General features: G+C 52.2%; 1 protein-coding gene across 4 annotated transcripts in view; it reads left to right on the top strand.

The window, feature by feature from the left end:
* The window catches only part of LOC127579164 (maternal protein exuperantia-like), a 103,109-nt gene extending 89,987 nt beyond the window's left edge, over nucleotides 1–13,122 (top strand). For 3 of the 4 annotated variants that reach the window (XM_052031772.1, XM_052031771.1, XM_052031770.1), the window contains exons 2-4: nucleotides 9,982–10,030; nucleotides 10,721–10,853; nucleotides 12,158–13,122. In XM_052031772.1, coding sequence (XP_051887732.1) covers nucleotides 10,016–10,030; nucleotides 10,721–10,853; nucleotides 12,158–12,897 — 888 coding nt within the window. In that variant the 5' untranslated portion in view covers nucleotides 9,982–10,015 and the 3' untranslated portion in view covers nucleotides 12,898–13,122. Of the gene's footprint in view, nucleotides 1–8,573; nucleotides 8,843–9,981; nucleotides 10,031–10,720; nucleotides 10,854–12,157 lie in introns of those variants that run through there. The other variant, XM_052031769.1, reaches the window with a different exon arrangement.
* The last annotated feature ends 1,444 nt before the right edge of the window (nucleotides 13,123–14,566 follow it).

The following is a 14,566-nucleotide window of genomic DNA, read 5'->3' as shown; positions in this document are numbered from 1 at the left end:
GCAGATCGCGGTTCCGGACGGAGCGCAGGTGTTCTGTGAAACGGGCACCTCGTCTGCGTTTGGTCTCACCGATGTAGAGGAGGCCACACTTGGAGCACCGAATGCAGGAGATGATATTAAGGGAGGTGCAGGTGAATTTCTGTCTCACCTGAAAGGACAGTTTGGGTCCCCTGATGGAGGTGGTGTAGGGGCAGGTGTTGCACCTATGGTGGGGGCAGTGGAACGTTCCCGGGATGGATGGGGGTGGAGGAGTGAACGAGGGAGTCGCAGAGAGCACGGCCCCTGCGAAAGGCTGGAAGGGGTGGGGAGGGGAAGATGTGCCTGGTGGTGGGGTCCCGTTGGAGATGGCGGAAGTGGCGGAGAATGATGTGTTGGATACGTAGGCTGGTGGGATGGAATATGAGGACAGGGGGGACCCTATCCCTGTTGGGTCTGGGAGGGGTGGGGGTGAGAGCAGAGGTGCAGGAAATTGCAGAGATACGGGTACGAGCTCTCTCGACCACGGTCGGGGGTAAGCCCCAGTTAGAAAAGAAGTTGGACATCTCGGATGTCCGGGAGTGGAAAGCTTCATCGTGGGAGCAGATGTGCCAGAGGCAGAGAAATTGAGAAAAAGGGATAGCGTCCTTGCAAGAGACAGGGTGGGAGGAGCTGTAATCGAGGTAGCTGTGGACGTCAGTGGGTTTGTAGAAGATGTCGGTGGATAAGGTCTCTCCTGAGATGGAGATGGGAAGATTGAGGTAGGAGAGAGTGTCAGAGATAATCCAAGTGAATTGGAGAGCCGGGTGAAAATTAGTGGCAAAATTTATGAAACTGTCGAGTTCTGCACGGGTACAAGAGGTGGCACCAATGCAGTCGTCAATATAGCGGAGAAAGAGTTGAGGAATGGGGCTGGAGTAGGCTTCGAACAGAAACTGTTCAACGTAGCCAACGAAGAGGCAGGCATGGCTGGGGCCCATGCGAGTGCCATAGCTACACCCTTGGTCTGCAGAAAGTGAGAGGAATCGAAAGTGAAGTTGATAAGTGAAATTGTAATTCTGCAGAGTTACCTGACTATATTCCAAATGTTCAAGTGGGCGATTATAGCCATTGAAAATGTAGTTAATCATTTATTATTATCTTTGTGTTTAAACGGTTTAAAACATTGTGTCAGGAGAGTGAGTTTCTCTTAGACTTTCTCTCTCCAGATGGTCTGTTGTGTGATTAAAGACTTCTATATCTCCCAGTTACAGCTTCCGTGTGGCTCAGTTTAGTCAGTCACAACAGTGATAAAACATGTCTGGATTTTCTTTGACTTTCCCTGCCAATGTTTCATCATACCCTCCCTCACTTTCCAAATCTCTCTTTTAATCTCACTCCACCTTCTCAGGTTCTTGATGTACTGAACTCTCAGAGTCTCACGGAAGCTTCCCTTTGTCAGCCCTGCATCACCTTTGACATTAGGGTAATTCAAGTCTTTTGCATTTGTCAGAAATTTGCTTACAAATTTCCACCCTTATCAGTGTAGGGTGTAGGATGTAGGAAGCTCCGGTAGCAGGATTGTCCTGTGGGTCATGAGCGAGCCACCGTTTTCACTGGAGGAGACTCACGCCACAAGCTTCATTAATAACTTGAGCTGAGGTAAATTGATGTAATTGAAATCAGCCAGATCATTGCACCCAGCATCAAAAGTCCATACACAGAAACACACACACACACACTGCACCACACACCCACACATGGCACTCCACACTCATGCACACACTATATACTGACAAAAAAAAGTGCTTGTGCATTAACCAGGAGCAGGATTGAGCTGGGCTCTGATACCTCATGGTGAAATAGCTCTCACACAGGATGAATGCCCATTCTTGTGCAAGTAGTACATCAATTAATGTCTGTAAGCTTCCAAAGTGATCCCTGTAGCACTGCTTTGAAGGTCATTCACCCCACAACCTGAGCAGTGGTGGAAGAACCACTCTCCTTCCAGCCTGGTATTGGGCCGTGAGACATCATCGCCCAGTGTCGAGGGATCCTGCTGCTGTGGTGACAGCCCATTGGAAGCTGCTGGGACATGAGGGGGTGTCCTTGCTCAGCAGACAGATGAACCTCAAGCGGGGGGCCAGGTGGAGGGGTGTATCCACAGGCCACTGTTGCGCAGGGGGCCACTCATTGGCTTCCCACACCCACCCCAAATGACACTGCTCAGAGAGACTGACCACTGAATGAGGCACAGATATCCACTTCATAAAACATTGGTGAAAAACACGATGATGCTGGAGGAACTCAGCAGGCCAGGCAGCATCCGTGGAGAAAAGCAGGCGGTCAACGTTTCGGGTCAGGACCCTTCTTCAGGACTGAAGATAGGAAAAGGGGAAGCCCGATATATAGGAGGGAAAAGCAGAGCAGTGATAGGTGGACAAAAGAGGGGAGGTGGGGTGGGCACAGGGTGGTGATAGGTAGATGCAGGTAAGAGATGGTGATGGGCAGGTGTGGGGGAGGAGGGGAGAGCAGATCCACCGGGGGATGGGGCAAAGGTAAGGACTAAAAAAAGACATAGGCTAGGAAAGGGAAGAAAAGAAGAGGCATGGTTGGGGGGGGGTGGGTGTGGGGAGGGGGTTTGAGGTGATTACTTAAAGTGGGGGAATTCAATGTTCGTGCCGTTAGGCTGCAAGGTTCCAAGGTGGAAAATGAGGTGCTGCTCCTCCAGTTTGCGCTTGGAATTCTCCCGGCAGTGGAGGAGGCCGAGGACAGACGTATCAGTGATAGTGTGGGAGGGGGAGTTGAAGTGACCGGCAACGGGGAGATGCAGATCGCGGTTCCAGACGGAGCGCAGGTGTTCTGTGAAACGGTCACCTTGTCTGCGTTTGGTCTCACCAATGTAGAGGAGGCCACACTTGGAGCGCCGAATGCAGGAGATGATATTAAGGGAGGTGCAGGTGAATCTCTGTCTCACCTCAAAGGACTGTTTGGGTCCCTGGATGGAGGTGGTGTAGGGGCAAGTGTTGCACCTATGGCGGGGGCAGTGGAAAGTCCCCGGGGTGGGAGTGGGATGGGTGGGGAGGGAGGAGTGAACTGGGGAGTCGCAGAGAGAGCGGTCCCTGCAAAAGGCAGAAAGGGGTGGGGAGGGGAAGATATGCTTGGTTGTGGGGGGGAGGGGTCTAACCACGCCCCCCCCCAATAAAACATTGTTTGGGCCACAGCTGGAGTACTGTCTGTAGTTCTGATCAACACACTGTAGGAGGGACCTGACTACACTGGAGAGGGTGCAGAGCAGATTCACCAGGGTGTTGCCTGGGATGGAGTGTTTCAGTTGTGAAGAGAGACTGGGGAGGCTTGGTCTGTTCTCCTTGGAGTGGAAGCATCCGAGGGGGGACCTGATGGAGGTGTACACAATTATGGGGGGGGCACATAGATAGTGAGAAATTTTCCCACTTAATTAAGATGTACATGGGTTTAAGGTACAGTAGGAGGTTGAAAGGGGATCTGAGGAAGATTTTTAAAATCAGAATATGTTTCTATCACAGACCCAGTAACATACATGTCCTGAAAATGCACAGGAAAAGTAATGCACTGACTCTTGTATTTATCTACGAGAACCACTGAAGCTGAGCCAACAATTCCAGGTCAATGAAAATTAAAATACTGCAGATGCTGGAACTCTGAAATGAACACAGGAAATGCTGGGACCTCTCAGCCAGTCAGTCAGTACCTATGGGGAGGTAACGTTTCAGGTTCTGGACCCTTCGCCAGAACCGGGAGAGAGAGAAAGTGAGCTAGTTGCAGAAATACCCTTTCCCCTCCGAGGACAGGACATTAATGGTCTCTGGTGCCCGGCTGGTGCTCTGAACCCTGCCCCCCTGCTCCCCAGGTCACATTGATGCATTACAGCGGGGCTCCTTGGCGGAAAAGTGGGTACAGTAAAACTCCATTAATCTGGCCCACAGGAATTTGGACTATCTGGACTTTTCTGGACTATTGGATGTTATTTTATGAATACTCCCGGTTAGTGTAACCCTATTACACTGCCAGCGACCCGGGTTCGATTCCTGCCGCTGTCTGTAAGGAGTTTGTACGTTCTCCCGTGTCTGTGTGGGTTTCTTCCGGGTGCTCCGGTTTCCTCCCACATCCCAAAGACGTACGGGTTAGGAAGTTGTGGGCATGCTATGTTGGTGCTGGAAGTGTGGCGACACTTGCGGTCTGCCCCCAGAACATTCGACGCAGAAAGAAGCATTTCACTGTGTGTTTCGATGTACACGTGACTAATAGAGAGATCTTATCTCTTAATTCAGCTTTTTGAAAAAAAATGTTAGACAATATTTTAATTGAACCTGGTAAGTTTGTAGAATCATAGAATCAAAAAACAGTACAGCACAATACAGGCCCTTTGGCCCACAATGTTGTGCCGAACTTTAAACCTCGCTTCAGACTATCCTTCCTCCCACATATCCCTCTATTTTAAATTCCTCCATATGCTTATCTAGCAATCTCTTGAATTTGACCAATGTGCCTGCCTCCACCACCACCCCAGGCAGCGCATTCCATGCCCCAACCACACTCTGGGGTAAAAAACCTTCCTCTGATATCTCCCTTGAACTTCCCACCCATTACTTTAAAGCCATGCCCTCTTGTATTGAGCATTGGTGCCCTGGGAAAGAGGCGCTGGCTGTCCACTCTATCTATTCCTCTTAATATTTTGTACACCTCTATCATGTCTCCTCTCATCCTCCTCCTCTCCAAAGAGTAAAGCCCTAGCTCCCTTAGTCTCTCCTCATAATCCATACTCTCCAAACCAGGCAGCATCCTGGTAAATCTCCTCTGCACCCTCTCCATCGCCTCCACATCCTTCCTATAATGAGGCGACCAGAACTGGACACAGTACTCTAAGTGTGGTCTAACCAGAGTTTTGTAGACCTGCATCATTTAAAGGGAACCTGGGCCCCGGTGAGTAGACGGGACCGTGGCAAACATCACTGAGTGAGCCAGCAGCCAAACCACCGGGATTTCTGAACGATCAGATAGCGGATTATTGGAATTTTGCTGTGAAAATGGAGAGAGGCAGCGTTAGTCCTGCTGACACCACAGCAGTGCCGGGAGGAGGGTTAGTGACACAGAATTACTCCCGTCCCCTCCCCTCTCTGATAAATAGTAACTTGGTTTATTATTGTCACGTGTACTGAGGTACAGTGAAAAACTTTGTTTTACATGCCATCCATACAGATCATTTCACCACATCAGTGCACTGAGGTAGTACAAGGGAAAACAATAACAGGATGCAGAATAAAGTGTTACAGTTACAGAAAAGTGCAGTGCAGGCAGACAATAAGGTGCAAGGTAGATTGTGAGATCGAGAGTCCATCTTATTGTACTAGGGAACTGTTCAATAGTCTTATAACAGCAGGAAACAAGCCGTCCTTGAGCCTGGTGGTACGTGCTTTCAGACTTTTGTATCTTCTGCCCGATGGGAGAGGGGAGAAGAGGGAATGTCTGGGATGGGTGGGGTCTTTGATTATGCTGGCTGCTTTACCAAGGCAGCGAGGGGAGGCTGGTTTCCCTGATGTGCTGAGCTGTGTCCATAACTCTCCGCAGTTTCTTGTGGTCCCAGGCAGAGCAGTTGCCGTACCAAGCCATGATGCATCCAGACAGGTTGCTTTCTATGGTGCATCAATAAAAATTGGTGAGGGTCAACGATGTTCACTTCGATGTTCACAGAGTACAGAACCAGGCCCTTTGGCCCATCATGCCCATGCTAACCTTTTTGCCCATGTGGATGAACCGGAGATCCACTCCTTACTGAAGTCCAGGACTGCTACATTGAAATCAGGTTACCCTGACCTTTACAAGAAATCGAGATACGACCTCCGGAAAGCTATCAGGAATGCCAAGAGACAATATCAGTTCAAAATAATTGTCCCAGACCAGCTGTCAGTTGTGGAAGGGTTACACGTTATAATGGGCTACAAAACGAGGTTGGGCAGCATCACCAACAACAGCACATCCCTTCCTGATGAGCTTAACGCATTCTATGCACGTTTTGAGAAGTGGAGTGGATTGTCACCACCCACCCTGACAGCCTCCAATGCAACTGAACCCATGGTGACTGTTGAGGACATAAGATCAGTCTTCAGGAGAGTGAACCTGAGGAAAGCATCTGGCCTGGAAGGTGTCCCTGGCCGTGTGCTCAGATCTTGTGCTGATCAGCTGGCGGGGGTATTTGCAGACATATCTAACCTCCCCTTGCTTCAATCTCAGGTTCCCACCTGTTTTAAGAAGACCACTATCATCCCGGTACCGAAGAAAAACAAGGTAATATGCCTCAATGACTACCGACCAGTGGCTCTGACATCCACCATCATGAAGTGCTTCGAGAGGCTGGTCATGGCACACATCAACTCCAGCCTCCCAGACAACCTGGACCCACTGCAATTCACCTACTGCCGAAACAGGTTTACAGTGAACGCCATCTCCCTGGCCCTACACTCAACATCTGGACCATCTGGACAGTAAAGACACCTACGTTAGGCCATTGTTTATTGACTACAGCTCCACCTTCGATACTATAATTCCAAGCAAACTCATCACCAAACTCCAAGACCTGGGGCTCAACACCTCCCTCTGTAACTGGATCCTTGACTTTCTGACCAACAGACCACAATCAGTGAGGATAGACAGCAACACCTCCAGCATGATTATTCTCAACACTGATGCCCCACAAGGCTGCATCCTCAGCCCTTAACTCTACTCCCTATATAGTCATGACTGCGTGGCCAGATTCTGCTCTGACTCCATCTACAAGTTTGCAGATGATACCATTGTAGTGGGCCGTATCTCAAATAACGATGAGTCAGAGTACAGGAAGGAGATAGAGAGCTTAGTGACATGGTGTCATGACAACAACCTTTCCCTCAATGTCAGCAAAACATAAGAGCTGGTCATTGACTTCAGGAAGGGGGCGGTGTACATGCACCTGTCTACATCAATGGTGCTGAGGTCGAGAGGGTTGAGAGCATCAAGTTCCTGGGAGTGAACATCACCAACAGCCTGTCCTGGTCCAACCACGTAGACGCCACAGCCAAGAAAGCTCACCAGTGCCTCTACTTCCTCAGGAGGCTAAAGAAATTTGGTTTGTCCCCTTTGACTCTCACCAACTTTTATCGATGCACCATAGAAAGCATCCTATGTGGATGCATCATGGCTTGGGACGGCAACTGCTCTGCCTGTGACTGCAAGAAATGGCAGAGAGTTGTGGACACAGCCCAGCACATCACAGACACCAGCCTCCCCTCCATGGACTCTGTCTTTACCTATCACCGCCTTGGTGAAGCAGCCGGAATAATCAAAGACCCCACCCACCCGGGTCGTTCTCTCTCTGCTCCTCTCTCATCAGGCAGAAGATACAGGAGCCTGAGGGCACATACCACCAGGCTCAAGGACAGCTTCTATCCCACTGTGATAAGACTATTGAATGGCTCCCTTATATGGACATTCAGAGACTTTATCCCAGGGCAACAATGGCTAACATGAGGGGACATAATTTTAAGGTGATTGCAGGAAGATATAAGGGGGATGTCAGGGGTAAGTTTTTTTACACAGAGTGGTGGGTGGGTGGCACACACTGCCTGCAGAGGTTGTGGGGGCACATACATTCGGGACATTTAAGAGACTCTTAGATAGACATAATGGTAGAGAAATGGGGGGAGCTATGTGGGACAGAAGGGTTAGATAGATATTAGACCAGGATAAAATGTCAGCACAGCACTGTGGGCTGAATGGCCTGTACTGTGCTGTAATGTTCTATGCTCTATCCAATGAGATGGATTCTTGACCTCACAATCTACCTTGTTAGGGCCTTGCACCTTATTGCCTACCTGCAATGCACTTCCCTGTAGCTGTGACACTTTACTCTGTGTTCTGTTATAGTTTTTACCGTGTACTACCTCAATGCACCGTGTAATGAACTGATCTGCACGGACGGTTTGCAAGACAAGTTTTTCACTGTACCTCGGTACAAGTGACAAGGCTAAACCAATGCCGTCCAGCCGATCTCATTGGCCTGCATTAGATCCTCTTCCTTCTTGTAAATGACCTCGTCAGTGTCCCTCTAACGACGCGGTTTAAGGGGTGTTCAGCTGAAAAAAAATTAATCTTTCTAGAGGGCAGCTCGTTGTTGTGTTATTTGCTGTCCTAGCTGCGGAGGCAGGGCCCGGCGGATGCCCCCCGCGCCCAAACTCCGGGGGAGGAACCATCTCCTCCAAGCCCGGCACTGAGGCCAGCGGACTATCGCTCAGCCTGAGCCCCAGACCCCAGCCGACCGCTGTGGCAGAGGGGGGAGCGGGACGGGCTCCCGGGCTCTGTGAACTCAGCACAGTTTGAATAACAACGTGAGGTTCACCCGCGCTGCGTCTCGCAACTTTCTGTTTCAGTTTCTTGCACTCGGCGGCTCTGCTCGTCCTGTGACCTTCCCGCAGCTCCGTCCCCTCCCCACCCCTCCCCACCCCCACCTCTCCCCTCCCCACCCCACCTCTCCCCACCCCCACCTCTCCCCTCCCCACCTCTCCCCACCCAACCCCTCCCCACCCTCCCCCAACCCGTCCCCTTAGCCCACCCCACCTCTCCCCCCTCCCCACACCTTCCTCTCCCCCTCCCCACCTCCCCCCTCCCCAGCCCTACCTCTACCCCTTCCCCGCCCGTCTCCCCGCCTCTCCTCCCGGCCGATATCTCCGCCCTCCCTCCGCCCGGAGCTGCCCGGGCAGGTCCCGGCTCAGGGGGTGAGTCAGCGGGCGGGTCTCTCCGCAGAAAAGCGACCAGTGGGGCAGAGGCGCCGGGCAGAGGCTCGGGGGGAGCGCGGCGAGAGGAGCGCCGGACCGTAAGTGCCCCGATGCGGGCGGAGGGGAGGCTCGGCGCCCGGGGAGGGTGGGCTTCGGCTGAACCGGGCTGCGGGGAACCAGAGGGTCCCAGAGATCGGGGCTCCCGGTGACCCGGAGGGAGGGGGGTCCCGGTGACACAGAGGGGGGGGGAGGTGTCCCGGTAACCGGGAGGGTGGGGGTCCCGGTGATCCGGGAGGGTGGGGGGTCCCGGCGACCCGGAGGGGGGGTGGGGTCCCGGTGACCCGGGGAGTGGTCCCGGTGACCCGGAGGAGGGGGGATGGGGTCCCGGTGACCCGGGGAGTGGTCCCGGTGACACAGACGGGGGGGGGAGGGGGTCCCGGTAACAGGGAGGGTGGTGGTCCCGATGCGCGGGGGTTACTGCACTGCGCCCACATTGGGTGATTCCCCGAACATCCACCGACCCCTCTCTCGCACACACCCAGGGACTGAGCCCCACCGCCTCCGGGTGAGGACATTTCTCTTCACCTCTGTCCCGAATGGCCGACCCCTCACTCTGAGCCCCTGACCCCTGGTTGTGGACCCCCGGCTGGCGGGAAACATCACTCCCTATTTACCCTGGAGGAGGGTGACGGGACGGAAGGTCACACCTGCTCTACACACCCAGCCCTGGATCCAGACCATGGTGGGCCCTGCCCCAGTCCACACCCACAGGTTGCTGAATGAGGTGGGCAGCCAGATCCCAGGAGTGCTGGCTTTGAAAATATTTGAGAATAGACCAAGTGGGAATGGGGGGGGGGGGGGCAAAGGGGTGTGGAACACAGACACAAACATCTCGCCAAGTTCCGCCAAAAGCTCCATTTCACAGCCTCCTGGTGCATCCTGAAGGAAGGCAGCGTCTGTTATTGGAGGAGGAACGGTTCACGTTTCAGATGAAGGGTCCCAGACCTGAAACATGAACTGGTTCTCTGCCCACAGGTGCCGCCTGACCTGCTGAGGTTTATCTGTTTTTATTTCACGTTTTCTGCATCAGCGGTTTCACGACTTTGACAAGAAACTGTCCCCACTGTCGCCGGCTGGGGAAGTGCGGTTCCCACAGGAGTTTTCAGGATGAGGGGGTGGAGTGAGAAGGAAAAAATAGGATAGCAGACATCGCTGAGCCTGTGCTTTGTAATTACAGGTCTTGCAGCAAGTTCGGGCAAAGCAGCTGAGAGATGGCAGATCCTGTGGTGAGTGTTGGCCAGAGGCATCTGTACACATAGAATATAGAATAATTACAGCACAATTCAGGCCCTTTGGCCCACAAAGCTGTGCCAAACATGTCCCTACCTTAGAAATTACTAGGCTTACCCATAGCCCTCTATTTTACTCAGCTCCATATACCGATCTAACAGTCTCTTGAAAGACCCTATCGTATCAGCCTCCACCACCGTTGCCGGCAGCCCATTCCATGCACTCACCACTCTCTGAGTAAAAAAACTTACCCCTGACATCTCCTCTATACCTACTCCCCAGCACCTTAAACCTATGCCCTCTTGTGGCCACCAATTCAGCCCTGGGGAAAAGCCTCTGACTATCTACTCTATCAGTACCTCTCATCATCTTATACACCTCAATCAGGTCCCCCCTCATCCTCCGTCTCTCCAAGGAGAAAAGGCCGAGTTCCCTCGACCTGCTTTCATAAGGGATGCTCCCCAATCCAGGCAGTATCCTTGTAAATCTCCTCTGCACCCTCTCTATGGCTTCCACATCTTTCCTGTAGTGAGGCGACCAGAACTGAGCACAGTACTCCAAGTGGGAGTGCAAGTACTCATGTTCCAGGCTGCCAGCCGTCTGCTGACATCCAAGCGCCATTCACAGAGAGATCATTTTATTGATGTGACTGAAGTTGGTTTGATGAGTGTGTCCTGTTTGCACAGGTTGCAGGTGATGGAGGCGGAGAGGCGGTGAAGGGGGAGGCTGGTGGTGAGATCCCCCTCGCCGGACAGATTGACCCTCCAGGGAGCACAGAGGAGACCCTGGTGTTCTTTGACCTGGAAACCACAGGACTAGGTAACGGATGTGTGATCACTTGAGACTCCCTCTGCTCCGTGAACCCCAGAATCTGAGAGCCCTGGTATTGTTACTGCAGAGAAGAAGGCCATTCAACCCATCAGTTCAATGCTGGCTCCTGGAAGAGCAATTCATCAATCCAGTTCTCCAGCTCTGCCCCCAAAGCCCCACAAATTACTCCCTCTCGTCCCTCTCCTCTCACCGATCAGAGGAGATTCCAAATCATGAACAGTGTCTGCATAAAAAAACATTTTTCATCACATCCTATTTAGTCAGTGTCTGAATTAGTGGTGGGGGAGACGTGCTGCATTACGCAAACTGGATGTGAGGGGGAAGTGGGACAGTGCAGTGTGGAACCAGACAGGTCACTTCACAGCATCTTCACATGGTGGTTTAAAACGACCACACATTTCATGGGCCACCCCGTGTGATTCAGTCTGGGCCCTTCCATCCGTCTCTCACTCCCCAATTCTCCCTCCGTCTCTCCCTCCCAGACCCTCTCTCCATCTCCCTCCCAGGCCCTCTCTCCGTCTCTCCCTCCCAGGCCCTCTCTCTGTCTCTCCCTCCCAGGCCCTCTCTCCGTCTCTCCCTCCCAGACCCTCTCTCCCTCCCAGGCCCTCTCTCCGTCTCTCCCTCCCAGACCCTCTCTCCGTCTCTCCCTCCCAGACCCTCTCTCCGTCTCTCCCTCCCAGACCCTCTCTCCCTCCCAGACCCTCTCTCCCTCCTGGCCCACCTTATCCCTGTGTCAGTCCCGGCACAGTCTACCTCCAGTCTATATGTTCCCCACTCCTGTGCAGTCTATTCTTGTCTCTCTTGTAGGCCACTCTGTCCACGCCTCACTCCTATCCCACACTACCTATCTCACTTCCAGTGTTTTCTATCACCAGTCCATCTGTACTTCATTCCCAGACAGATCTCTCCATCTCTGGCTCCTGGCCCTTTGTTGAGTTACCAGAGATAAAACTGCGGAGAGCTACTGATGTTTACTGCAGTCATGTTACATCTCCATTCAGTTACAGGATGCTCCATGAGTTCAGCAGGAGCTTCGAGGAGGTCCTGTTGCACTTGGTGAGCTGAGGGATTAACAGGGGGCTGCCACCATTGCAGTGGATCGTGGGATCACCCTTCCTCCATTGTGTACGTCCAATCGCTTTCACTCTCCAGCCAGAACCAACAGGGAAGGGAACCACGTGGTCTCAGGGTTTGCTTGTGCCGGGCAGCTGAGAGTTGCTCAGTCTGCAGGTCTGCGTAAATCTGCACCCAGTCCTGAAAGGAATGTTGTGCTGTAACATTATGTCTTCCAGAAAATAACTGTGAGATTGTGCAGCTGTCGGCAGTGAGCGGCGAGAAGATCTTTAACAAGTACATCCTGCCCGCCAAGTCCATCTCGGAAGGTGCATCCAGCATTAATGGATTTCAGGTCATGGATGGGGTCCTGTACCTGCAAGGGGAACCTCAGACCACCAGCAGCCTCCAGGACACCATGGAAGCTTTCCTCCATTTCCTGCAGTCCCTGGGCACCCCTCTGTTAGTAGGTCACAACAACTGGAAGTTTGACGCCCCCATCCTTCTACGAGTCTGGGAAGAGCTCTCCATGAAAGAACAGTTTGCCAACTGTATAACCGGATTCCTGGATACTCTCTGGCTCGCCAAGACTGCTGTTCCCAGGTCAGAGGTCCAGAGTTATAGGCAAACTGAACTAGTGCAAGCATTTCTCAAGAAAGGTTATAAAGCTCACAATGCTGTAGAGGACGCAAAGACTTTGCAGGAGCTGTATTCTGTCCTAAAATTTACTCCAGAACAAAAGAGGAGCAGTCAGTTCTCAATCTCTCAGCTTGAATGCCAAGTGTCTCTGCAGCCCCTGCTCAAAGAAAAAATCATTTTCTTTCAGTTAGCTGACAAACTTGCCTTGCAGGGAGTTAGTCTCCAGAAGCTGCAGTCAACACACCAACAAGGTGGTGACGCAGGACTGAAGAGCTTCCTCCAGTCCCTGGGATACGTGGAACCTATTTACATCAGGCTCTCAAAGTTTTTCAGTAAGTGAAGGGCAGCGTTTTATTGATCCTTTGACTGATGTAAACTCAACAACGAGGACCGCGTGCCCCGGTCAATATGCCCCATCTTCTTCCTTAAAGCTAAAACATTTTCTGTAGCTATTTTTACCTAATCACTCCAGATCTCGGCATTGTTGAAACACCTGTAATAATGATGTTATATAGATTGCAAATGTATCTTATGTAAATCTTAAATAAATAATAGTTTATAATTGTTTCTGTGGATTACACATGGGCACAGGGTGTGAGAGGTGGTTGTGGAGGAATGGATTGAGGGAACAGATCGGAAAGCTGAGGGAAATCAGGACTGGTGGTTGGGATATGTTTGGGGATGGGGGGGGATCGGAATGGGATCAGGGAGCAGGAGGGTGGCTGGGTATCAGCACATGGTGTTGTGTAGTGGGTAAGAGTAAGGACTGGGGGTGGGGGGTATCAGGATAGCGGGCTGGGGGGGTGGGGTCAGGACAGGATTGGGTGGGGATCAGGATAGGGGATATCTGGAGGGGTGGATGCAGCTTCTCTGGGGATGCTGGTGGGCGGATGGGGTCAGGTCGGGGGGGGGGTGGGGGGAGGTGGTCCCGACACCGTTTAGGGTCCTGAAGACTGAGAGGTGGGGGGGAGGGGCACATGATGGCAGCGTTGGGATTGGATCACTGTGGGTGAAGTCATGCTTGTCAGGAGAGGAGGCTGAGACGGTGGCTGGGTATGGGGTCAGGCAGGCAACAGTGAGGCTGTGGAAGCAGCCAGACTGCGAGAAGACTTTCCACACCTACTTGCTGATGCTGTAGGAAACACAGCTCCCAGCTCCCACGCTGGATTCAGACCCAGACCTGGGTGCACTGTTGCTGCTTTCAACATAAGTGACTCGGAGAGGATGGAGCTTGGCCCCAGTGTCCAGGTCCTGCTTCAACAGAGGCCACATCCCTCCCGTAGTCTCAGGGCAGTCCCCTGGGCCCAACCATCTTCAGCTCCTTCGTCAATAACCATCCATGAGAAGTTCACTGATGATTGCACAACATGCAATTTCATTCCCATCTCCTCAGCAACTGAAGCAGCCTATACATCATGTCCTAGATAACATTCAGGCAATGGATAATAAAGGGGTAAATAACATTTGTGCTGCAGACCTGCCAGGCAATGGCCATCTCTAGTGAGAGAGGTGCAGTGCATGCCAACGGCACTGTGTGAGTACAGACACCAGAAGGGCCGCAGTGGTTCAGGGAGGCACCTCACCACCACCTTCCCAAGAGGAGGTACAAATGGACAATAAATGCTGATGTTTCCAGCCACACCGAGATCTGAACAGAGAAAGCTCCTGAATCTGTGCAATAATTCAAACGGTTCACTGATGTGCTGAAGCTGTTGTCCACATCTGCCCTGGGCCACATGTGACACCGGTCCACACCAACGTGCTTGACTCAGCTGTTCCTGACGTGGGCTGTCAGGCTCTGTGGTTGTACAGTGGCAGTGAGGGTGAGCTGGAACCGAAGTCTCTGCTCGCCGGCTGTGACTGCCCTCTGCTTCTCACCTACATTCTCCATCTGAAGCACATCACTGTTCCCTAAACATGTACTTTTCTTAAAATTTGCAAATACTGTACGTTGCAATTCACAGTGCAAACAATTTGTCTGCAAGGTTTACATTACAGCAGGATGGCAG

This window comes from Pristis pectinata, chromosome 17 (genome assembly GCF_009764475.1).
Source record: "Pristis pectinata isolate sPriPec2 chromosome 17, sPriPec2.1.pri, whole genome shotgun sequence".
In the NCBI taxonomy this organism is placed as follows: Eukaryota; Metazoa; Chordata; class Chondrichthyes; order Rhinopristiformes; family Pristidae; genus Pristis; species Pristis pectinata.
Note: the sequence above shows the minus strand (reverse complement) of the source record. Positions and strands in the feature narration are given on the sequence as shown.